This window comes from Anas platyrhynchos, chromosome Z (genome assembly GCF_047663525.1).
Source record: "Anas platyrhynchos isolate ZD024472 breed Pekin duck chromosome Z, IASCAAS_PekinDuck_T2T, whole genome shotgun sequence".
In the NCBI taxonomy this organism is placed as follows: Eukaryota; Metazoa; Chordata; class Aves; order Anseriformes; family Anatidae; genus Anas; species Anas platyrhynchos.
This window is the reverse complement of record NC_092621.1, coordinates 60,807,121-60,833,671: the sequence shown is the minus strand read 5'-3', so window position 1 is coordinate 60,833,671 and position 26,551 is coordinate 60,807,121. Positions and strand designations below refer to the sequence as shown.

Here is a 26,551-nt window from a genome sequence, read left to right as displayed (position 1 = left end):
CATGCATCTTTCAGTGGAGCATAAAGCAAATCATTACACTTTGAATTATTTTAGTAATGGAATATAGATAAAATCACGTATGGAATAAATGGAAAGCAGCAACTGCATCTTCTTCTTCCTTTGAATGAACAACACAGTCCTAAAACCATACCAGAGTATAAAACTGAATACAGTTCTTTGAATTAAGCTCACATGATAACCGAGGTTCTCAGGGAATCTGCATAGTTCCACTAATCCTGCTATAAACCTAACCACTACCAATTTGCAAATTAACAAACAAGGTCTTAAAACTATTCCACATGTAACAATGTACAGTAACAGTTCAATAAATGGTTAATACAATCCTTGTTCATTTGTCAGTTTTTTAATATAAAACTTTACTGCATTAACAGAGAGTCACAGAATAGCTTGGGTTGGAAGGGACCTTAAGGATCATCCAGTTCCAACCCCCCTGCCATGGGCAGGGACACCTCCCACCAGACCAGGTTGCCCAGAGCCCCATCCAGCCTGGCCTTGAGCACCTCCAGGGATGGGGCATCCACAGCTTCTCTGGGCAGCCTGTGCCAGGGCCTCACCGTCCTCTGAAGAATTTCTAACCTCTCATCTCAATCTCCCCTCTTCTAGTTTAAAACCATTACCCCTAGTCCTGTCATTGTCTGTCTGAGCAAAAAGTTGCTCTCCATGCTTTTATAAGCCCCCTTTATGTACTGAAAAGCTGCAATGAGGTCTCTCAAGAGTGTTCTTTTCTCCAGGCTGAGCATCCACAGCTCTCTCCACCTTTCTTCATAGGTGGGCTGCTCCAGCCCTCTCTGCAGGGTTATCTTTGTGGCTCTCCTCTGGGCCCACTCTAACAGCCCCACATCCTCCTTGTGCTGGGGGCCCCAGCCCTGGATGCAGCACTCCAGGTGGGGCCTCACGAGGGCAGAGCTGAGGGGGGCAGTTACCTCCCTCCACCTGCTGCCCACCCCTCTGTTGATGCAGCCCAGGACGCAGTTGGCCTGCTGGGCTGCAAGCACACACTGCTGGCTCACATCAAAATTTTTCATCCACCAGAACCCCAAGTCTCTCTCTCCATAGGGCTGCTCTCAGTGAGTTCTTCTCCCAGTCTGTGCTCATGTCTTGGATTGCCCCAACCAAGGCGCAGCACCCTGCACCTGGGCTTGTTGAACCTTGTTAGGTTCACACGGGCCCACTTCTCCAGCTTGCCCAGGTCTCTCTGGATGGCATCCCTTCCTTCTATTGTATCAACTGCACCACCCAGCTTGGTGTCATCTGCAAACGTGCTGAGGGTGCACTCAATCCCACTGTGTGTCACTGATAAAGATACTAAACAGCACCAGTCCCAGGACAGGCCTCTGAGGGTCACCACTCATCGCTGGCCTCCACCTGGACGCAGAACCATTACCCAGCACTCTCTTGAGTGTGGCGTTCACACCAATTCCTTATCCACCAGATGGTCCACCCATCAAATCCTTATCTTCCCAGTTTGGAGACCTGAATGTCATGTGGGACGTGTCAGAGGCCTTATCTGTGTACTCAGATTGTTTCAGGCACTGCTCAATCTGCAATAACTGCAGTGTGCACAGAGATGCCTAGCATTCATTTACCCACAATATAGACAGTAAGAGAAATAAAGCAAACAAACAGCACAGCACAGGATGCAAACTGCATCCAAATACTCAGTAAATTAGCCCACGCTGAATCTAGATCAACACGTATTACCAAAGTTATGGTTCAGAGAATCATAACAACATTAATATGAATTTTGTTATTCTAGAACCAGACAAATAGATGGATGGTTAGAGAAACAGGGTTAAAAGGCTGACTTTCAGCCAACCTTCTTCTACACATGCAGGTAGAACTACTTTTTAGATTAGGATAAAGCTTTACAAGTAACAATGTAAACGGAAACAAAGAGAAATAAATTCAACTCTGATTGCTTAAACAGCATTGAAATTTAATGCAAGGTTTTCTTAAGAAACATTAAGATGCACAGCAAGAAGGAAATACACACCTGTGAGTATCTACGAAGTCATTATACTCAGAATTGGGGTCTATCTGTTCAACCGAGGTCTGGATCTCTTTATGGACGTTCACAATCTCTTCCGTAACGAGACTGGTGATCTGGCTATACTCATCCAAGATTCCTTTTCTAGAGAGGAAAAAAAATTCTAGTGTATAACATGGCACTGAAGGCATAGATGGCATTGAAGATGCTTCAAACTTTCAATTTGCTGTTTTTACAAATTCTTGTTGCAACTGGCTAAAAAGGGAAAAAATAAGACAATATATTACTCAAAGAAACAACAGATCAGTTGTGGCCTCTTCTTTACAAATTGGCCATCGGTGGAGAAGTCTCTAATAACATGCTCCTTGTACTGATTTCAGTGCATCTACATACAGGGTAGCTAAACTAAAGCTGTAGAGATTACAGGGAAAATGAACACACACAGCTCCTTGATGATACCTTTTTTCACAACAACATGTTTGTCTACACTGAAGTGTCTCATATTCCCTTGACTGATAAAATAAATATATTCTGGCATAAGGGAAAAGGCAGTGTGAAAACTGTTGGTGTTTTTTTCATCATTTCATCTATCCTTTAACATACATTCATTTTATGAAGTGGCGTACATCACAAGTTGGCATACATTTACAAGAAGAACCAAAATCAAGGAAGAAGTTCACACAAGAAAGTACATGTCATCCAGTCTTGTCATTACCTGGTCCCTGGAGTGGAGAAAAGCAAGTGATTAAAGAGTAGGAAAGGACTATGCCATATTGGACCACAAATTTTAATAGTATACAGTAGCACTTCCTCAGAATACTTTGCTGTCCTCCACTTTCCATAAATGAACCCTCAAAATCATTCACAATTTTATTTTATTTTTTTATTGACAGATTTTCTGGCTTGCCAGGTGCTGAAGTATAGCAAGCTTTTTCAAATACTGCTCAATTTTAACCATACCAGAGAAAAATGCAGAGAAAGAAGTATTAATATTTTATCCTGGATATGATCTCTAGACTTGTTTACTCAATAGGAAAACACTATTTGCTTGAATTTTTCCAGTACATTTTCTGAGGAGAGAACAGACAAGAGAAGCATTTTGTCTTGTCTGTGAACAACATGTCTGAAAACACTCCAGAAAACAATTCAAAGACAGCAACAAAAGAGATAAGCCAATGCCAGCTACAGCAATGCTATATCTAAGAGAAAGGGAATCAATGTCAACTACAAAATAATAATAATGTTAATCTATGCTTCAAGATTGCCAAACAAATTGATCTGCCAAATCGGGACTATTAAGGAAGTTTGTTTCATACATCTAGCAACATCTAGCTTCACACCTGACCTCACCACTTCTTTTTACAGAATTAAGCCCACAATTAACAGAAAGCACTAATTTTCCAATCATCTCAGATCTCACTAAAAATGATCAGCTATTGACAAAAATTGTTTCCAGTCCTTACCTCAGTGATAACAAAGACAAATGGGTTCAATAGGTTTTGCATGATAAAACTCTTCAGTGAATTACTATGACTTACATTTCTGAAAAATCAACTTAATTGCAACAGAAAAAAATACCTGTATTCTCTTGTGATTCTATATAAAGATTAAAAGGACTGAGGAGACTACTACAGAGGTCTATTTCATTTTATATAACCTGCACCAGCATCAAAGGCAGTAATACGATATACTACACGGGGCCATTAACGTTGTCTGCGTCACCTAAGCATGTAGAGTATGAAATCCTCAACTCTCCCTCACTTGCTGAAGTCAAGATGAACACAGGCTCCAAAAAAGGTAAGAAAATGAGTGCATCACATCTAAATGAACAATACCTACAAGAAAAAGTAACTACCCTGCCTTTTAAACTAAGTGATACACAGAATGCCCAGGAAAAAGACCTAACCAACTCACGTTCTTCAAGAAGGTCAGAGAGGCAGCACGGTGGTTACAGACCAGAAAAGAGGGCTTAAAGTACTAATTTTCTGTTCTCCGAGATCATCAGTTTGCATATCTGTTGTAATTATGTAGAGAATGACTTTTCAGGGAAAAGGTAATTGTATTTTTAAGGTTGGATTCCTTTCACTGAGATTAGGTCTACGTGATCCTGTTATTTGTCCATGCCTATGACTAACCATACATCTGCCTGGACCTCCTCCAAAATGACTGTCAAGATGGTTGGAGAGTTAAAAGCAAATTTTTTAGTGGGAGAGTTTCATAAAAATAAGACTACGGAGAGGCAACAAACACCTCTGTTATCCCAGCTAAAGGAGAGGACAAAGCATGAGCTCAACTGTAAACACTGCACTTTATCTGTCAAATTTAAATTTTACAAGAAGATAGTGTCTCACCGAAATGCTTAAGCATCCCCTGAAATCTACTGTCTGTATTTGGATACTTATCTATTCACAATTATTGTTAATTGAAAGATACAAGTAGCTTTTCTCATTATCCTTGATATAAAAATAATTAAAGTTTATTATTTTCTAATAAGTCTATAAATTAGGATACTGCACACAAAGTTTTGCATGTTTAAATATATGTATGAAGAGATCTTACAGGGCTTTAATCATTTCTTCTTGCATTTTCTGTAGAGAATCAAGTAACAGAGGAAGCGTAGTGTCATAATATTGGTGCTGGTGTAACTGTGCTCCTTTCAGTGCCAACACATACTGATTATGCAACATATGAAGCTTCATAGTGGCTTTATCACACCGATCTTTGGCTTTCTCAGTCTCCTTTCCTAACGAAAAACAAAAACAGAAGATGAAAAGTTGATTTAAAAGTACACAAACTTGCAGATAACATAATTCTAAAATATTCATGGTAAGTTTACAGCTTTTCTTCTCCTAAAGAAATACATTTCCAAAGTATTACTGTGAAGAAAGTAAAATTTGACCATTTTCAAGTGAAGAAAGTAAAATTTGACCGTTTTCAGGTTGTTAGTAAGACTGAATGCCTTGGTTTTCTTCTTCTGGACTAAGTAAGAAAAAACTGCATTTACTTTGAGTAGAAATCCAGTAATTCTTTATCTAAATTTATATGAAAACCACTACCTACACAGGTATAGAAATAATAGCATTATTAAGAATAAAACTCATTCATATGATTATCAAAAATGCTTTCTTTTTTTTTGCCTCAAAAGAAATGTTTGTTTTTTAAAGAAGAAAGTAAAAGATGTCCTACTAGGTTAGACCAATGATTCACCTAGAAGCTGTCATTTATTTTGAGCAAAAAATCTACTGCCACATATCATCCCAAGAAAGCACTGACGCAGCCTACATATCAGTAGCTGAACTCCAGCACTATTACTCCTCTACAAAACTTTCTGCCTTAATACTACAACTTAACATTCCCTCATCACTGTCGGTATGCATCAGGAAGCATCAGGAGGTCAGCATTACAATCTCATCTCCGTGCTACTGCAACCTAGAAATCTTCAAGTCCGTGCTTATAAGACCAGCTGGGTGCTGAACCAGGGTCACAATGTTCTTCAAGAGGTCATCTATTCTGCTCTTTGCCACGGTGATTGCACAGCTATGTGACATATGTTTCTGTGATCTTCCTACAATCTGCAATGACAGATAACTTTGCAACTTCCCAGTACAATCCAGGTCAGCGTGCTAGCTGCGATATGATAGCACAGCCAGCACTGCGTCAGCTGCGCTAGCTGAAGACACTCGCCCACCATCTCGTCCCTTCACTCTCCAATCTAATTTTTTATTGCTTTAATAAACTCTTTATACTCTCGCTTACTTCATCTGTGTGCCGTGGACATGAAATACAGATTCTACAGTTCTCTGGAATCCACCTTTTATACAGTAGAAAACTAGATTTTCTCCTCTTCTGCCCAGTCTTGTCATCTTCGCACTGAACAACGTACAGGTCTCCCCTTATCAATCCTGTTTTCTCTTTTCAGTCAAATGGCTCACAGCCTCACACAAGTGTAACTTCAGTCAAGGTTCAACTTTGAAAGCCACAGGATAAGTCATACATCCAGATGCTTCTAGATCATTTCAAATGAAAAAAAAGTGCTTTTTTTGGATGCCGTATAAACATGGCATCACTAATTAGTCATGACCTAATTAATCTGTTCCAGTTAATCTGATCGAGTTAATCTGATCTTGGAAGAAAAAAAAAGAACCCACTACATTTTTCCAACCATCTCTCCAGTTTCTCAAATTATTTTAAACTCTACAGCTGTCCTCCAATGCACTTTAAATCCCTTTAAGGTATAGTGAAACCTGCAAATTTAATAAGCAAACTCTGGTTCAAAGTGATGAAACACTGGAAGACCACCCACACCTAATCCCAACATATATCCTCTCATGTCCCACAGGATAGATTATTCTGACAGGACCCCGTTAATAACCATTCGCCAAGCAGTTTTATGCAGGCAGTTTTGCACCTCTATTAGGATATTTCCAACTTGATCATGCATTGCCCTTGTCATAAAAGGATAATATATTATTTTGACATGTTTCCTTACAGAGACATATAAGCTCTTACTCATATCCTCGTTATCTCCTCAATATTTATGAAGTGTCTGATATTTATGGAGTGTCTGATGACTTTTTTCAGGCACTGAAAGCATTCTAAATGAATCTGTATCTGCAATTATCAGACGCAGATTCACAATAACCTGCACAGATAAACGCACACTAACTAAAAATCTCAATCATACTGATACATTTCTTACAATCTTAAAATAAAGTAATAAAGAAAACTTTATTTTAACATGTAAACCACCTATCACAAAGCAGTAGATAAAACGAAAAAGTGGCAGATTGGGACTTGAAAGCAGACCTTGAAAAGCTGAAATTTTGTCAAACAAGGAACACTCAAAGGTTTGTGAACTCTGATAAATTAAAACATAGAAACACATTATCACATGTCAAAAAAGATTTGCAGGAAAAACTTGTAAAATAGCAATAAAACTGATAATAAATCCTCTTTCAAATACATTGGAGTCAGCAAGCTTGTCAGAAAATGTAAAGAATAGTTGTTATATAAAAGGAGCTGGTAGAAAAGAATCTTTTTCTGCATTCATTTTCACTGTGAATGACCTTCAGAGATTTCCATGCTGAAAAGTCTCTGTATGAAAGAGTCACAGAATCTCTCGTCAGAGACATCAGAAGAAGAGGTTAGAGAACAAACGAACTAAGAAAAAATTAGCAGGACAGGAAGGTATTTAGCTTTACAACTCAAAAGAAACTTGAGGAAGTTTTTTTCTGATCGGCTTTTAAAGGAGGAAGTAGGCACTCAGAGTGCCTCAGGAATATTAGTTGGGGCCTGATATATGAGGTGATAAATACATTGATAAGGATGTTAACTGAAGCGAACAACCAAAAACTCATTTTTCATGGGGAGACCATTTTATTTAATTATATATTATTTTCCCAAACGAAAACATCAGAATATTGTAGTACTTATTTCTAAGTTAAACATATATCACTTGGAGGGCAGTTTAGAAAAACAAAACAACAACAAAATAACAAAAAAAAAACGAACAGCATGCTCAGAATAGCATTCCAGAAATTGGAATGACTGAACATGGCTGACATCAGTGCACCGAGAGTACAGGAAAATGGTATAGTTCAGTATCCCATTCTCCTATCTGCCTTGAGGACTTTGCTATACACATTATTCCTTAGCAGAACACTCCAACAAATTTGAGAATAAATCAAATCACCATACACACCCAGCTTTCAAATACAGCTGGTTACAGTTGGCTGTCCAGAGACAAGACCTATCTACATGGTCTTTGTGGAGAATAAGAGAACACGTAAGGATGATGGAAAGGACTGAAGAGAGTCTGGAGAGGAAGCAGTCGGGTAGTAGCTACAGTACAGGGACTGGATGAAAGGGGAGAAGGCAGCTGGAAATCAGAGCAGGAAAAAACAAGCCTTCCTTGCCTTAGACTAACTCTTTAGCAGAGGCACTGGACTGAGCACTCCTTGGGAAAGGGGAACACAGCAGTGGGAGAGGAAGAAATGCTGGATCGTTTTTCGTTTTTATTACATGTTTGGCCACTCTTACTCAGGCTATTTGGCCAGCACGTTCGGAATTACATAATCCAAAATTATCTCAAAATATTATACTCTGGTATTTGAACTTCAAGTAATTTTCACTAGGAATTGAAATACTTGACTCTCTACAATGGCATAGCAAGAATGCCGGCCTTTTCTTTGCAAATGTCAAACTCTCATAATTGAATTTTGCAAGCTTCATAATACGGTTTATAGCCTAACATATTGTACACACAGTCTGTTTTTATAAACATTAAACAGATTTGTCAACAACTGGTGGCAGTAGAATTATAATTAGATCTATTTATGAAATTCATTATACAGATAAAGAAAATTGGATGTTTTCTTCTGTGTTAATTGACACATTGAACAACTGTGTTCTCAGCCTCACTGCATTTTGCTGTTTTATAAAACAAATTGCAATGCGGAAATAGTACGGTAGCTCTGTAGCTACATTTCTTTAATTAATCATAGGTCCAAAGACTACATTTAAAAGTTCAGTGTGTATGATACACTGATTTAGTCTAAAATTAGTGGACCTGTTCTCCTAAGGAGCAATGTATAGCAAAGGACTTTTCTCCACACAGATGGGAGGTTAAGACCTTAATGAGGTTTCTGAAAGAAATACAATATTGACAGTCTCTATTAGGTAGTAGTTATTTATGGTGTAAATTTTTGGTTTAGTTTAACAGCTGAAAACTGTTTGTGGTGATTCATAGTTCAGAAACCTTTACTGGTGGAGCACTGTACGGTTTGACACACGCTGGTAGGGGATGCAGCTTGAAGACATGCATGGGCAAGCTTCGGGTTTTAAGCTTTTCAAATCTGGATTACAGATCTTTTCTTCAAACAGCAAAACCATGACACTACAGAATGCAGAGTAAAGCATCCACTAATTTGCACAGAACAAAGATCAACCTCCTGATAGGTATCTGTAGTACAATGTTTACAGCTCAAGAACTAGTACAAGTTTAGCTGTTCACGTTTCAAGTTCAAATTCATGACAGTGTAGGTTAAAGTACTGACCAACACTTCAATATTTCTGCAACAGAAAATTCCAGTTAAGCTCCTTCAGTTCAAGCCCTTCAGCTAAATCTTATGTAACAGCTAATAATGAAAGTAAAGGTCCAAAAAGATCAAATAAAATCATTTAAGTTGATAAAGACCTCTAAGATCATCAGGTCCAACCATTAAAATATATGATTTTATTTAAAAATTATCCTTTTTAAGGAACAAAAGCATACAGTGCAAATCTCAGGTTTGAATAACATGAGATACAAATCGCTCCCCTCAAAATCAAAAGTCCTAAAAGAAACATTTTGGATAGATTAAGTGCAGAAAGTGGTCATAAAGAATTTCAGGACTGAATGCTCTAAGAAACAATTTCTTTATGTGTACCTTGTAGACCAGCTGGTAGAAAACAGAAGTGCAACACTCTACTTTAATGGATACATGCCACCACAACCCCCGAAGTTCTGTTTCACTGCAGATACAACAGCTCCAACAAAGCCCTCTACCAAAGAATCCTACTTTACAGAAAGATTGCATTTTTTTCCTCCCAGCATTGCTTTGCATCAGCAGGGAGAAAAGCTGTCTAGAAGACCTCCTCAAAGTATCAGTTTTTAAGCTGTTTGTTCTTAAGTTTGCTTTGTTTTTATTTGATTTGTTTGTTTGGGACCTCTGTGGACAGGAAAGGAAAAACATGTTTTAAAGAAGAAAAAATTGGTAAAACACAGATAGCCAAAAGCTTGTCAACACTTGAGATGTTTTCTCAGATTTTTGCATCTTTTAAGTGTTTCCTCATATAAAACAATAAATACCATAATTGCTTTTTGAAACAGCATAATTGAAATACTAAATATAGCATGCGAATGCAGCATAAATCTGATGGAGCCATTTAGAGTGTATACCGTTACAGAGAAATGTCTGCAGAAACTTTTTGTCCAATTTTCACGTAAATCCCAGACATTGTCTAGGAGTCCTGTGTTACGGTATTTCAAGAAAGATTGCCTCTGGCTTCTCACTCATAGGAACATTAGTTATAAGACAGTATTTGGTTATTGGAGAAAGAAAAGACGATAGCACAAGACCAAAACAGCTGCTTCAGGAGCAGAGGATCCTTTACTAGCTAGACAACTCGTGGTTGACTACTTTCTTCAAACAACAGCAAAGCATCTAAAGAAACTGGAGGCAGCAGGGAACTGCATATACTCATTCATGTGTTGGTGCTATGACTAATGCTGCTCTCGCTAGTGCATAACATGGCATGGGAAGCACTTTACACCCAGTGGAAAATGTAAGTTAAAAATAAATACCTAAAATTTAATTCTCATTGATATGCTGAAAAAACGTTTACGCACACAAACATGGAAAGCAGTTCTGACAAAAGTAACAGTGACCAGAAAAAACACATAATGGATTTCAAAAACCTGCAGATGTTTCTTTGCAATAAAAAATACAGGGTGAATATTCTTCAATACAAGGTGAATGCTACTACTTCCTGACCTGACAAGGAAAATAATAAAAGATACTGAATCAGAATTGAAAACAGAAAGAACTGAACAGGTACATATATATAAAAATTAGGATTAAAATCAAGGTAATAAAAACTACAGCTATCAAAGTCACAAAAGAAGACAGGCAAAGCCCCACAAGTACATTAGAAGCAAGAACTGAAGGACACCAAAAAATCCATGTCATTATGGAGTTAAAATAACTAGTTATGCCAGAGAGGACTGAAGGATTTTATGCCACTTTGATTTTAAATGAGGCTGAACCAAGAAGAAAAGTGGGTGTCTGGCTACATTAGAAGCATTCATACTAAATGAAAAGACAAAGCTCACACTCAAGCAGATGCTCCCAACCTATACAGGTGTTTATCTATGTGGTACACATAGTGAACTGCAACCAAGAAATGCACGCCAACAGTATTAAGCAAGCACCCATGTGAAGGAGCTTTACCTGAACCCTAAAGCAAGATGGACGTTTTGGTTATTGATAACAAGTGACAGCAGAATCACAGAATGGGCAGGGCTAGGAGGGACCTCTGAAGATCATCTGGTCCAACCCCCTGCCAAGCAGGATAGCCTAGAGCACATTGTGCAGGATGGCAGCCAGGTGGGTTTTGAATATCTCCAGAGAAGGAGACACCACAGCCTCTCTGGGCAACCCATCCCAGTGCTCTGTCACCCTCACAGCACAGAAGTGCCCCCTCATAGTGAGCCAGAATGTCCTGTGCTTCAGTTTGTGCCCACTGCCAGTGAGTGGTGCTCCAGTCCTCTCATCCTACCAGTAGCCCTCCTCTGGACTCGCTGCAGTAGCTCCATGTCCCTCTCGCACTGGGGAGCCCAGAGGTGGGCACAGGACTCCAGGTATGGCCTCACTGGGGGCAGGATCACCTCCCTCAACATGGCGGCCTGGGCCTGGGCTGAGGTGGGAGAGAGCCCTGGGGGGATCAGGCAGGGACATGCAGAGCTGCCTGAGTCCTTGGGGCCTGGGCAGAGATTTCACTTTTCCTTCTGCAAGCTTTCCAAAAGCTTCATTGTACAATGTGAATTACTGTCTTCCCAACAGTAACACAGTCATAGAGGAAAGTAGGGAGCATTCATACATGAACACTGACCTTGTAACGCTCTTACAGAACGCAAAGACGCCGTAGTTGCTTCAGACCTAGCTCAGAAGAGTCTCTTCTCTCAACTCATTTCCTCTTTGAAACTACACATTTCCAGGAACTGTTCCCTAACAGTGTAAAGAAACAGGTTTTCTGAAACTTGCAAAATTTGCTGCATGATTGGTGGCTGAATCCTACTTTGCTTGACCTTGCAATCTTCTTCACACTTCTCAAGCTACACGTGCAGCATTTTTGCTGGTAGATTTACATCCTTACATCTTGCAATTTATATTTGTACAGTTTGAAACAAATCTTACAATTCTATCCAATTATCTATTACACACTACAGTGCAAGACAGACCAAAACTCCAGTCTCAAACTCCTCAGCCTGCTCTGCAGTGTGAGTAACTGAGCAGAACAGGAGGACAACTGGCAGGAGTGTGCATCCTCTTCCCTCCCTTCTCCAGATGTAACTCAGACCGTGATGTACGAGCACAGAACAAGTTATTCTCCTTGAGCACTTCAGAAGGTTCCTTTGGATATCTCATCCCTCTTTTGGTTTATTCTGTGGCTTATGAAATAAAAATAAATACCTTTATTTTAAATTAATGTCTGACTGTCCAACCTTCATGGTTTACTCTCCAAGAAAAGCCAGAAAGCTTAGCTTCAGATTTTCTGTAATTTCCATTAAAACTTCACTTGGGTACCACAGCGTTTGATTTCAGACAAGTTTAAAATGGAGAAGAAAGAGCAAGTATTGGGGCTTTTATTTTATTTAGTTACTTTTTCTATAATAAAGTATCTATCCGCCTTTGAGAAAGGAGGCAAATATTGAGAACACTTTAGTCAGGGAAAAAAATAGATTTATTTTAAAATCTTTTTTCTTTTTTAAGTCTCCATAATAAAGCATAAAGCTCCACCAATGCATACAGTGATCTGTTAGACATTTAACAGTGTTTATGACAGTAGTTTTTCAAATAATTTCCCAGAAATGAACCTATCTTTCCATCTACATATTTTTCATCATTTCTGATAACAAAGATAATTCGTCAGTATTTTTCTGTCTCTACATTTGTTTATCAATACAACAAACCTCCCACGTAATCACTTCCTTATTTATTTCAACTCTGAAGAGACACGTTTTCAGAGCATTATTTCACTGTGCCTAGAAAAGAATGTTCCTTTATATTATTTGCTTGCATTACTCTACTGAAAACGTTTTTTGTACTTGTTAGTGAGATAGTTATGTCTTTCACATAGATCATCTTCTAGAAACATTTTTTTTTAAAGCAAGCTTGCAGCTTAGCCTCAGCAGGCAGCTCAGCACCACCCAGCTGATCACTCACTCTCCCCAGGTGGGATGGGGGAAGAGAATTGGAAAGGTAAAAGTGCAAGAACTCACGGGTGGAGAGAAAGTCAGCTCACAAGGTAAATCAAAAGCCAGGCACGCAAGCAAAACAGCACAAGGAATCCATTTGCTGCTCCCCATCAGCAGGCAGCTTATACCAGTCTACACAGGACTTTTTATGCAAACTGCTGCAACTAAGCTAGGTTTGTTTTGTTTACTTGTTTCTAAGAAAGAAGATGCAAGCACAGTGCTGTTACTTAACAGCACTGTAACTTAACATGAAATCAAAAAGACAGAAAAAAGACAGGAGTCTAAGGTCTTTTTCTTCCCTTTGTATCTTGCAAGAGGCTTACATGAATATGTTTCTTCAACAATGAAAATCGTGCACTTCCTCCCCCACATATCTTAGTCCTGAGACGAGGATAAAAAGTTTTTCCCAAACCTTATCTACCAAATTAATGAGTGCAAGTAACAAATATTTTTCTGATGGGGACAAAACAAAATTATTTGTATATACTTACAGATTTCAAGTTTACAGAACACTAAAGACCTAAACTTCTGAGCTAAGAGTTAGTTCAATAAAAGATATTTGCTTAATGCATATCAGAAGTTAAGATAAATAAAGTACAAAAATAACAAAACAAAAAAAAAAAAAGCAACCTTATGAACTGCTTTAAGATGGTTGAGCACCACTAAAAAACTCTTGCCAACTGTAAGTGCTAGTCTGTGAAGCCTGAAAAGGGCAGGTCCATGCTGCATGTCCACTTTGAGTGGAAACACTATGTGCAAGCTGGTCCCAAACTCCACCAGAAGTCACCAAGATCTGTTGTCACTGCAAGTCCCAGAGTTTCCTTCTCTAGAAGCTTTATTTCACATGCAAGGAACAACCCTAGCCCTTTCAAGCATTACTGTAGTGCCTGTGAGTTGTAACACTTGCAACTGAGGATTAATGTGAAATCCATCCAGCCTGCTGACATCTGTGAGTGAGACGGGCCAGTTCAGACAGCAGCATTTGTTCCATCTCAGAACACGTGACTTCCAGTCAAAAATAAATAAATAAATAAATAGTAAGAGTTCCTCTGACCTCAGCAAAACCTAAAGGCAACACACGCTGCTAGGAAATGTAGCAGTATAATTTTACAGGCATCTCAGAATCAATGCACCAGCCACCTAATAAAAGCATTTTCTGACCACTCAGCTACCACAAAGAGTAGCAGGACAATAATTTGGTTTAATGAAAGCTTTTTCAACAGCTTCCTTATTTATCATAGCTACAGCTTACGTTGTCATGAAACTTCAATATGTACCACGGAAGTCACATCAGTTCTGAAGTATTAAATCACAAGAGTCGCAGGGTTCAGAAAGCATTTTTCCAGCAGATGCAATGTTTTACAATGTACTAGGTGTAATATTAATATTTCTAGTCTCCTCTAAATCACAACACTGTCAGGGAACACAAGCCAATTTAGAGAAATTTCACATATGTACTTCCATTTTATACTGCTGTAACAGCATAAAATGAAATAGTTAAATTATACATTAAGAATTAATGTATTTTTCCTTTATTTCAGATCCATTCTATCACATTAGAACATTACAACCTAGTTCCTGTATTCAGTCAGTAATTAACTAGCAACAAGAACACAATAAACATCTGTACAAGATGTATCTACATGAAAATTAGAAATTTTGCTGCCTAAAGGTATTATATTCAAATTCAGAATGAACCTCCCAAGGCCAAATTGGCTCCACTCCAACTTGCAAAAATTAACTGATATAAAAGCATTATTTCACATTTTAACACATATACCAAAATCAGCTCTACAAATACACGCTAAATTCTAAGAATTAATGCTTTCCATACATATTTTTTAAAGTGTAATGAAAAGATCACATTTTTTTTTTCTAATTCATGTTATCATTTTCTTACTTAAGCTTTTTTTTTTCCTATTTAATAGTAAGTACTCTTTAAATTCTTGATTTCTTTTTTTGATTAAAAACTGGAAATCTCCACAAACACATGCTGAACTAAATTTAATACAGAAGCACCATTCTGCAGAAATAAAAATAACTGTGGAAAGAACATCCTTACTTGGAAACTATTAGTGATCCAATCAACTAAGAGTCAAATTGTAACAAGAAATGTCTACAACTGTTCCACAGTTTCCAATTTATGAAACTTTTTAGAACTTTGTGACCTCTTCTTTGGCAAAGCCATGTCTTTATCATTTGGCATAAGCTTTGTTTTGATGTGTTTTCCTGCTGCAGCTAAGCCCGCATGCCATGCTGTATTTCTGTACCTTGTTACTCAGCATCACTGATGTCACTGCAGCACTGTAGGCACAGCATTGTGCCCAATCTGTGACCGTCACTTGGAACCACTGCTGGAAGAAGTTTACGCATCTTTCTTCTCTGTATCACACATTCAAAACATTTCAGAGGGCTGTCCCTTTCATAACAGAAAGACAATCTAGTAGGTTTTTTTTTTTGCGCTTTGCTCCAAATAATCCCTCAGTTCTGCAAAGGAGCATGATATGCACTCTTATTTTTTACAGAAAGTCTCTACCCTGTACCTTCTAAAACGAGAAGAGGCTATCAGAATGAATAACCATTTCCCCAGTTGCCTAATTACACATCATTAGAGAGGCACTGGACTAGTTCAGCTCACTGACTTTACCCCTATCAGTCTGCTTTTCTCTCAACACACAGAAAATCATAGAATAAAGGACTGTAAAAGCCAAAATCTGCCTATCAACCACGTGAGTAGCACCAAACAGATTGCCTGACAGATGGGGACTCCACACCCAAGCATGACGAACCAGTCTACATTTGTGATTGCCATGGTCATCATGGGCCACAAAGGAACACCAAATCATGGTTAAACGGGGTAAGGAACAGGCGTGAACTGGTGGCTCCAGACGGACACAGCATGCAGACACTAGTGGTCCTGACAGGGCAATGCTGTCCAGTCTCAGCACCAAGCAGCAGCCAGGACTTCGTGGAGTGCCCTCTGCAACTCAGTTGTGCCACTGTTTCCCCAGCAGGGACCAAGCAGAAGCACTGCAACAGGCAGGTTTCCCAGAAAAACTCCCCAGCCACCACCTCTGCATTTCTCTAGATAGGAGAGCAAACACCCCTCCATAATGAAGCTCCCGTACCCTTCAGAATGCAGTTCCAGTTCCTCACTACAGAACCACTTCCCTACCCAAACTCTCCAGCAGCTGCCTTCCCATTGCCCTAACACAAACAGAACCAGTACTTAACTGGTACCATTATTCAGTGCTTAACCCTTACTCTTACTACCCTTCCCACAGGTTCTCCTAGCTGTTTTCAGGAGGAAGCGAAGACAGCTGTAACTCCGCATTAATCGGCATGTTGATTCCCTGCAACTGTCCTGTTGGCTGCTGGGAAGTAGGACACACAGTAGCTAAAGTTTACTTCACTGTAGCTGCAGAAAAATTATTATAAAATAACTGCTACTGATTAAGATCACTTCCAATAGTCTCTAACTTTGCCAGTTAAATCCTCTGTTGTAGGTGTTTAGCTCAAAAATTAATTTTGCTTTTAATAGCTCAACCAGAAAACATGTAAGCATCTGTTTTCCCAAACTAGAGACACACTTGTACCTCTTTCAGTAGCAGCTGTATTAAATTTACTCTCTTGGTAGAAGACAAATTCTCTGTTACAAAAAGTCACCAAATTTCTAAGTTGTTTTATCTGCAAAATAGAGAAGTTCCTACATCACCCCATTGTGTAACTTGCTTTGGTTTTCGTGTTGACCACTTCCATGCACAGGTGCTAAACGGACTTAAAAATAATCTAGCATGCAGAAGCCCAGGTGCAAAGACAAAGTCGTATTTCTTGTGGAGCAGCTGTCCCCTCGTGCTCCAGCCAGGAGGAGCCAGGCGCCATAACACAGATTCAGCTTGCCAGAGGAATAGGGTCTGCAAAGAATCACATTGTACAGAAATAGAACTGGACTGGCTCTTTGAACATCTTTCTTCTAAGAGCTGGTGCGCAGATTTTCATTGTTTTCTTTAACAAAGCATTTTTCAGCTTATTTCTAATACCTAAGTCACCCCGCCACTGTTCCTGCATGCAATATTGCTTCCCTTGTTTTCAGTAATTCTGGGAAGCCTGAAAAACCAAACCAGTTTTTATGTTAACAAGAGGCATATCTCCTAGTAGCACATACTTTGAATAAGCACTAGGTACTCAACTAAGGCCTGCAGCAATGAAGCGTTACAATTTTAAGACTTCCCTAACTTGTTCATCCTGCAAGCCAGCTTGACAACTTGAGGGTGCAGAAACCCACAAAAATACCATTAACAACAGTGACAGAGCTCAGTTGACTTGCAACTGATAGACAACCGCAGTAGCTCCTCTACGCTCCCACAACCACACAGGTATTTGTAAAAAAGAAGATGGCTTGTGGTGCAGCAGGGGCTAAACACTTCTGCAATTCTTGGAAGAAAAACCTGCACCGTTTCTCCGAAGGTCAGAGGTTTGTTAAAGTAGATCTACAGTAACACAGTACTGAAAGTTAAACCAACCACGAACTGTACTAATGAAACGCAAATACTAAAGAGGAGCAGAAAAGAGAAGGTTAAGGAAAACCACTGGAGTAGTAAGTGCCTTAAAAATAGCTTTTGTTTGTTGTCTATCTAAAGAAATATTAATTCAGTTAATCATAACCACATCAAAACATTACAGTTGCTGAACAGCCAAGGCAGTCTTTGATTTTAATGGGAAAGTTTCATGCATCAGGAATGCAGATGCATCAGAGCTATAACAGGAAGATGGGATAAAAAGAACATACTAGGATCCTAACACCCTATTATATTTTCCATGTTACATACTATACACTCCCAAGTTACAGAGTTACTTAGAGATAAATCTCCACATTAAAGTAACATGTAGAAGGCAACTGGGGAACTACAAAAGAACAACTGAGAAAGTATTTACATCCTCAAATGAATACATGCATAAATAAAAAAGATACGCTGAAGCTAAGAAGTGCTAAGTACAACTTCTCTTACCCACGCTGTTTTGTCTTTATGTTCACTTATCAACAATCATTCCAAATTTTAGACAAATTTAGAAAGAAACAACCTTTCAGCACTGATAGGGCAAGTTAACGTAATTTTATACAGTCATGCAAAGTGGTGAAGATGGACCTTGATGGTAAAGTTGTACCTATATTTATACACTGCCGTGCAATTAATTTTCTTTAAAAAAATAAAACTTAGCAAAGCAGGTAAGACCAATTATTAATATGTTCCAATACATCATATAACAAAGTCTCTCATTGATCCAATCATTAGCATAATTCAATGGCAGTCAAAATTTGTGCAGTTTGGACACATCATTCCCCCAAAAAAACTTTAAGGCACCTCAGTGTGCAGATGAATTATTTTCCCCTTTTCCTTTCAGCTCCATTCTACTAAGTGTCAGGAACTGATGCTAATGCCACTGCAGCAACCACAGTAGGTCACAGGATGCAAGGAGGCTGCAGCTGCAATGTACATGAGAAGGAGTTGCAAGCTGTTTATCACTATTAACAGTTGGTATGAGCAATTTTACATTCCAAATGCAACCACTAAAGGAATGACAGAAGACCTCGACGACAGAGCTACCATTTTTTTTTAGGATTATCACTATTTTTATAACTTTTGGAGTACCTCCAAGTACACTTGATGACAGACAGCTTCGCTTACTTACTGAATGAGCTTTCACGTGACAATTAAGTTGCTCAAAATAAAAGCATTACCTTGCAATAAATAACAGGAAGTAAAAAATAGATTAAATTAACCCAAGTCAGACACATACCTTTAGCCACAGCTTCTTTATACTTTTCTTTGGCAGAATTTACTTCTTTTATTAGTTGTCTATAGCTAGATTTTAGTTTCTCTAGTTCTGTCTTTGTGACCTTCAAGAAAACAGAAATATAAAGAGCAATTTGAATACTTATCCCCAACATTAAAAATGTTACTTCTCTTTCACTAATCCTATGACTGGATTTACTTTCCAAAATAAGTATGTTAACACTTTCCATTGTCTTGAGATAGTCTTAACAGGCTATTCCACAGGGTAACAAAATTTTTAAAAAGTCAACAAATGTATGGAATGAAACAAGATGCCTGGAACAGAGTCCCCCACATGGATCAGAGCAGTAGAGTTTAATAACTAAAAGGAAATCCAGCTTATTATAAACACTATTCTATTTCAATCAAAATGGAGAAAAGCACAAAAAAAAGACGCTCATTAAACACACTAGATGAAAAAGTTCTCTGCAAAATAAGGAATTATTTTAGTGTCTCAACTACTAAGACAAAAGAGCTTTTGGATATAGCATTTTATGTAAACAGTTTAGAAACAGCAACCGTGCATGAACAGATCTACCTGTCATAAGACTTGAATGTATAAAAAGAAAATGTAAAAAAAGAGTGCTGTGGAACAAAGCACTTGAGGGAGTTTCTTTCCATCAGAAGCAGCTCCACTGATCACAACATTTGTTCAGAAAACTACAATGATGTTGACTCTCCTAACCCCAATTTTCATTCACTGTGTGAAAATTAGTGCACTATTCAGAAATATTCACGAATCATCAATTTGATAACAAAAGCTCATAACAAACCAGCCACTATAATACCAAAAAGGTGGCATAAATGGTAAAGAAAATTAAAAACTGTGACAAAGCAATATACACTCACCATGGAAGAGGAACTTAATCTAATGGAAGCACCCTCGCTGTGTTGACAAGGAAATCTGGAGTGCAGGAAAACTGCTCCTCATGCAACTAGCATGAAGAAAACTGGTGTTCACAATTCTCCCTTTCTTCCTTACATCAGGCCCAGACAATCCTATTCTCACCACTACTATTCTCACCCACAAGAACAACATCCGGAGACTTAATGGAATTCCTTTAAGAGCAAGCAAGATGCTATATATAGTTTCTATTCCTGGGCTATCTGTGCACAGGTTTAACTTAAAGGCAAGAAATTTTGTGTACAATAGTCCCAAATTTTTATCTCATATTTATACATATTTATGCTGTAAATCGTTCACATCTGCCGTTATTTTAAATTAACAGAAATGGGATATGAAAAAGAAACTTTATGGCAAACTTGTATTATAAAATTGTGTTAAGCAATAGATAAGAAGACAGGATTAGCTAGTGAACACAACTAACATACACACGGTAATGAATGTGCTTCTCTTACAAAAAAAAAAAAGTTAAATTTTATTAGGCCACTAATACTAAGAAACCTTTGTAATAACTGTGAAACGAATTTTGCTGATTCTTAAACTGTGTTCTTCCACCAGAGAAAATCAAAGTGTCTCCATCTTCAATTAACTCTCAAAGAGGTAAAGTGGTGAAGGATTATCCTTATCTCAATGTATATGTATCAAGGAACTGCCCAAATAAGTAGCACAGCATTCTAAATTTTTTTTCCTCAAAATTCAAAAAGAAAGAAAAAAACACACAGGATCTTAATGGGAACTGAAACTAACATGAAGATACAGGTTTTATTGTATTGTGTAAAAAGCGTGTGTCCCATTGACCTCAAGAATTTTACCAAAGAAGATTCCTCATTGTGCAGGTCTCTAGAATAAGAATGTATGATACATAAGTATTTCACCTGAAGGAAAATATTTTTTTCTTTTCTTGCCAAATTGCCTAAAGATTATGAACTGCAAAGACACGGATCTTTACAAGTTTTGGATAATGCCCTGGGAAATAATAAGTATTTTGTCAGCACATATAACGAAAACAGACATAACACCACAAAAAACAAAAACTGTTTTGGATTTCTGGGAACCATTCTGTAGTGTTCCAGTGACACAGAACCTTTGAATAAACAATGTCAGCTAACAATGAAGGAACATATCAAGTCTAACCAAAATGTTATTCAAATGCTTCTTGGGAAAACCAGGAAGGCAGGAGCTGGGGAGGGGGTGGGGCAAGGAGGGAATTACAAAACCAGTGCAAGTTTATTCATCTTGCATCGCCATGCAGCCCATGATTAAAAACAATATGGTTTGTAATTAAATATTTGGGGAGTGCTTAATGTCTTAAAGACCTGAAAAAAGTCTTATTCAAAAAAACTGCATTTTGTTAACTGCATTAAGTTAACTTAATAGCACAATAAGTATGTTTTATAAAGTCTCCCTAAAACTCTACCTGAACACCCACCAGTCTTGCTTCTGCTGCACTTTATTTCTTCTTACATTTTCTTTCTTTCCCCATTTCTCCATTCTCTATAAAATCATAGAATGGCTTGTGTTGGAAGGGACCGTAAAGATCATCTAGTTCCAACCCCCCTGCCAGGGGCAGGGACACCAATAAATATAAATTTAGCATCTGTTATTTCTAACATATGCCACCACTCTCCCTCCATCTTCAATCCTGACAATTTCCAGATTCACCAATCCATAAGTGGATCAGATAAGCCAGCCAATAGATCAGATAAACCAACCATGCATCAAATAGGATGTACTTCTCACAGCCAATACCTGAGGAAGATGCCAAGATCCCAGCAGATTATTGAAGCAGTCCTAACAAAGCCAACGTATTTAACATGATGTATGTTTAGTAGTAGTTTAAGGTTCTTCTTATAACCAGCTCATCAATCTTTTACTCACCAGTCCACGATATTTGTAATATATTACTCATACGTTATATTATAATTATTTTACTCCAAATCTCTGAGTCTCTGATGAAAGAAAGAAGAAGCAGTGCTTTCCTTTCTCTCAGTAGACCTTTCAAACTATCAGTTTATTCTTTGACATTTGCAGCTAACCTTCCTCCAGAGCACCTGAATTGAACTGATTTCTGTCAGCTTTACTGGCTAGACACAATGCTTTCAACATCAGCAAGACAAGGGATTTGTAATAAAAAAAGGTCCCAAAGAGCTCCATCTGCAGCCTTAATATTTGGTTTACATGTGATTTATATTTTAGAATAAGGACTAGAATCTCATCCCCCACTCAAAACAGTGGGGATTGTAAGGACCACTCAAAAACAAACAAAAAAAAAACACTTTTCAGTATCCTGGTCCCAGGGATTTCTAGAGTGAAGTGAGAACAAAAGAGGTGGCACAGGAAAGTGTCATGCAGAATCATCCTCTACTGGAACAGCAGCATTTCCGATGTTATCTGTCTAAATAAATTCATGCAGAATAAAGTTTTCCATCTCTGCCTTGTCAGCTAGCAAGGGAACGAAAACGTGAAGGAGATAACTAAAATTTAAACTAGACAGCCTACGTAGCACAAATCACCACTTTTACAACAGAGAAAACAGAACTAAAAAAATTCATCCTCAAGATATTTTTTTTAAACAAATTTAAAAACTACAATTAGGCTAGAAAGAACAATTGAATAAAATACCTTGTACATCTCTGCTTCAATTTGTTGATGGACACCTAGGTAACTCTTCTTCACTTGCTGCTTATCTTTGATCATCATTGTAAGCCTATGCAAAGGCCCAGAATTAAGATCCTCTGCATGTGTCTTCATTATTTTGCTCAGCTGTTCTGTTTGTTGTACGACAAGCAACCAAGACTGGAAAAAAAAAAAAGAAAAGAGAAAAAATCAGAACAGAAAAGCAGTCACATACTCTGGATTATAAATAACCAAACAATGAATGCAAACTGTGGGAAAAGATGCATCATTATTTAAAACAATTCAGTACAAAAAATAATTAAACTTCCCAAATTCACTTGAGATTTTTCAAAATAAAACCCTTGCTGCTATACCAAAGCCATGCCTTGAACTTGCTCATAAAGTCCTAAAATAAGCATCACAGACAGAAACACAGGACTGCATGGTGGCTCTTCAGCACTGCCCTAGCAATGCTGAACACCCACGAAAGCCTTCCCCAGATTACCTTCTCAACACCACTAACAAGCACGCACTGGTGTTATTTGTCCTCCCATCTCCTAGTCCCAGTTACTCTGTTCAATCCAACTTCTTTGCCCTTGTCTAAGCACCTGACAGCAATATGCATTTGAGTTGCTGCTGTTTAAGAGGACACCATTTGTCAGCTGCTTCACGCAGCTGCCAGCATCAGAGCCCAGGCCATCAGTGGCACAACTCAGGGAGCTAACAGGTTAAGAGGCACAGGCACTCATCTATCACAGCAACTGAACAGCCTGCTGCACCCTCACCTTCATAACTTCCTTGGCCATTCTGTCAGTCAGTTTTCAGGGCAGCCTAACACACCCTGGCTTTGAATTTTGATTAAGAACTGTACGAGGAACACCAAGACTTTCAATGTACAGCAGAAATCAACCAAAAAAAAATAGAGTTCAGTTCAATTGCACGTATTTGTTACCCTAAAGGACCCTGTCACACTTGGTAGATAGGAACAGTATTGGATTCATTAGACACAGTTCACTACAGACTGCTGTGCTGCAGTTAGAGTTTCCGAATGGCCATTTCCAAAACAATTATCAGTTCGTGAAGGCAGCCACTATGCTAGTTTCACTGGCATTTATCCTACTCTTACTAAACATAATCCACCTTAAATCTTCACAACTTACAAAATTAATTTGTTTGGTAATTCTGGGATTTCTTTGTATCTTACACATAAACACATGTACACGTTCATATATACATATATAAATCTCTCTATATAAATAAGTATCCCCATCTCTACATGACAATGCTGCAACTCAGAGTGGATTTTAGGGAACAGAATGAAAGTTAATTCCTGTATACATTAACCCATCTTTAACGTTTCCTTTAGCTGACAAACATTGCAGCGACTGGCACAGAGCTATCTCAAACTGCTCCAAGTGTGGTGCTGTAAAAGCTCGCAGACTGAAGCTTCCTGGTTGTATCTGGAAAGCGCCTAATCTCTCCATTACAGAGCACTTTCCCAACGACAACAGAAGCCATGTTGCAAAGCCTCGTACAATAAAAACAACATTAAACATCTGTATCAGAGCAGTGCATGTGGAAGAGTTCGTAACAGCACTCTCAGAAGTCAAACAGTAGCAGGAGTCACGCATTTTCTTTAAGAGTGATTTATGACTGGTGAGTCAAGTATCGTTTCAATCAACCCTGAGAAACACATTAAAAGCAGATTTTCAACAGGACAGATACTCTAACGAAATACATAGTTTAGAATTCACCAAATAAGCCCAATTAATACTGAAACGTAGTGAAAACCTGTCTATTTAAAAATAAATAAAAGAAAAAATAATTTGCACATTTTCCCATTCCTTACATCCCTCTTTCCATACTGAGAAAGCATTGGTTAAACGGGATTTCTGTGTATTGTATGATTATCTTCTATCATTTTAAATGGCAAAAGTTAAGGTGAAAAGTTATAATTGGGGAAAGGCTTCAGAAATGGAGATTTATACGGGACAAAAACACAGCTGGGTGGGGACAGCAGAAAAGGCAAAGCATTTCCTTTCACATAAAAAAAAAAAAACACAATCCATCAAAAGCAATAAAATATAATATTGTTTGGTTTAACAGTATTTTTTAGACATATACACACACAAAAAAGCTTATGGGAAGCACTTAAAAAAACCCTGCTTTTCTGGTGTTAGAGGTTCCCGCCACTACGTCTTCCAGGAAGTTTACTGCCTCTGCATGGAAAAAACACCGGACAGATTTACGCAAACAGCTCTCTCAAAGTGCTCACTCTTACTGCATGCTTAAAAAAAAAAAAAGAAAAAAAAAAAGGAAAAAAAAAGCAGAAAAGATTAGAGAGCTCAGAATTTATTTCCGAAACCACGTTTGAATACCCAGAATCAAATATATAGTTACAGACTTTTAAATCTTAGGAGACGTAAGATGGTAGATTTATGCCCCATAATATCTGGGTCAGATTTAGATTCTGTAAAATGTCAGAGACAAGAAGTGTCATGAAATAGCGAAGTGTATTAGAACAGTGGGAGTAAAATAACCAAACAATAATTCAGGTATTTTAACTGCCAAAACCAGTGACAACGTATCACCACATAACCTTGAAATCCAAGCTGACAGTGCAATTTCAAGGCAAGCCCATACAAAAGACCTATCAGTGGTATATGAATACTTTTGCTGTTATGCAAACATGCAGAGATCAGGGATGGGGCTTAAGAGAAAAACAGCACCTCCTTAAAAGAAAAAATAAAAGGAACAAAAAATAATCCTGAAAAAATAACTCAAGTGCCAACATCCAAAATGACTTCAAAACGTGACACAGATGCCTCTGTTCAACACACAAAGAAAATGTCTTAAGACACACCTTCAGCTTCTAAAAGTTCATTTCCCATAGGAAAAAAAAAAAAATTAAAAGTCACTGAAGTGGCTAGGCTGAATTGGCCAACTGAAGTATAAGGGTCACAATGCTCAGGACCCTGGTGCCAGTACTTCTTTACTGTTCTAGCCCTAATCCACTGTTTCATTGCCCAGAAGAGTCGCAGGACGGCTTAGCAAGCACATGAAAACAATCCCAGTGGAGCAGCAATAGCAGGAACAACTAAGCATACCATTAATTCTGTAAAAAAAACAACTGTGGGATATGGCAGTAGAAAGCCTGAAGAAAATACCCGACTTCTGCCATTATTAGTCTAACAAAAATGCTTTAACATTAATTTACCAAAATCGTCACAACTGTGTATAAGAAGCGTAGCTAGGTGAGTAGCATTTCAAGCACACCACCAAGACACGCAGATGAAAACCAAATGCAGCTCAGCAACTTACATTGCAAGAATTATTGTGCGAGGCAGGGGACAACAACAGCACTAATTATAGATATGCACTGTGCAGCGCTATTTCGGGGGCAGCTGAAGCAGTCTAGCTGTCTCTAGCTAGAGACACTGCATAGCTGCACTATGTGAAGTGCAGCTTTCACATCACACACACAGCCACTGTACTCCAGTATCAATCTAGACTGCTGCACAAGGAGCACTGATGTTCCTGCTGCAATGCCATAGCTGATATTCAAGCAGCAATTCCATAAGCCCACTGCATAAAAAACTGCTTTGTCTAAAATTTAACTTGACCCAAAAATTGTGTTTTCCTGCAGAGTAGAAGATCAGGATTCATGCCAGACTGAAGGGGCTGTGTAACCACTGCTGCAGCAGAAGGGACAGAAATTGAATAAGGCACTAAAAGAGAATTGTTTTCTCTCATCAGGAAGGAATCCAAGTCAGAAGTGAAGCTTATGAGCAGGTGAAACAGGGAAGTTTGCTTCATTGGTACCCTCCCTGTACTTGCTCTAAACCTGACCATTAACAGTTTGCTGGAAGGACAGCCTTACCTTTACTAAAAGTCAACACAGTAATTATAAATGGGATGCAAAATAACTTTACAATTATGAGGAACATCCTGAATTAACATTTTGTTTTTACACCACATACTGTGGTGTGAATAACAGGCGGAATGCTAAGCTTTGCCTTGGTTTCCTGGTATTTTTCTATTTCTGTCACAAATTCTATACAGCATAAACAATAGTTCCTATTTAACTGTCTCAAAAGAAAGGCTTACTACAACATTCCGTATTTTCAAAACACTAAACAAATTAGCAGCCTCAACCCAAAGCCCTAAAATAC

General features: G+C 38.3%; 1 protein-coding gene across 6 annotated transcripts in view; it reads right to left on the bottom strand.

The window, feature by feature from the left end:
- Positions 1-26,551, bottom strand: part of FER (FER tyrosine kinase) — a 190,510-nt gene that overhangs the window by 147,659 nt on the left and 16,300 nt on the right. For all 6 annotated transcript variants that reach the window (XM_038170166.2, XM_038170168.2, XM_072030728.1 and 3 more), the window contains 4 exons: positions 22,386-22,559; positions 18,825-18,924; positions 4,568-4,751; positions 2,015-2,152 (listed from right to left, as the gene is read on the bottom strand). In XM_038170166.2, the coding sequence (XP_038026094.1) occupies positions 2,015-2,152; positions 4,568-4,751; positions 18,825-18,924; positions 22,386-22,559 (596 nt within the window). The remainder of the gene's footprint in view (positions 1-2,014; positions 2,153-4,567; positions 4,752-18,824; positions 18,925-22,385; positions 22,560-26,551) is intronic.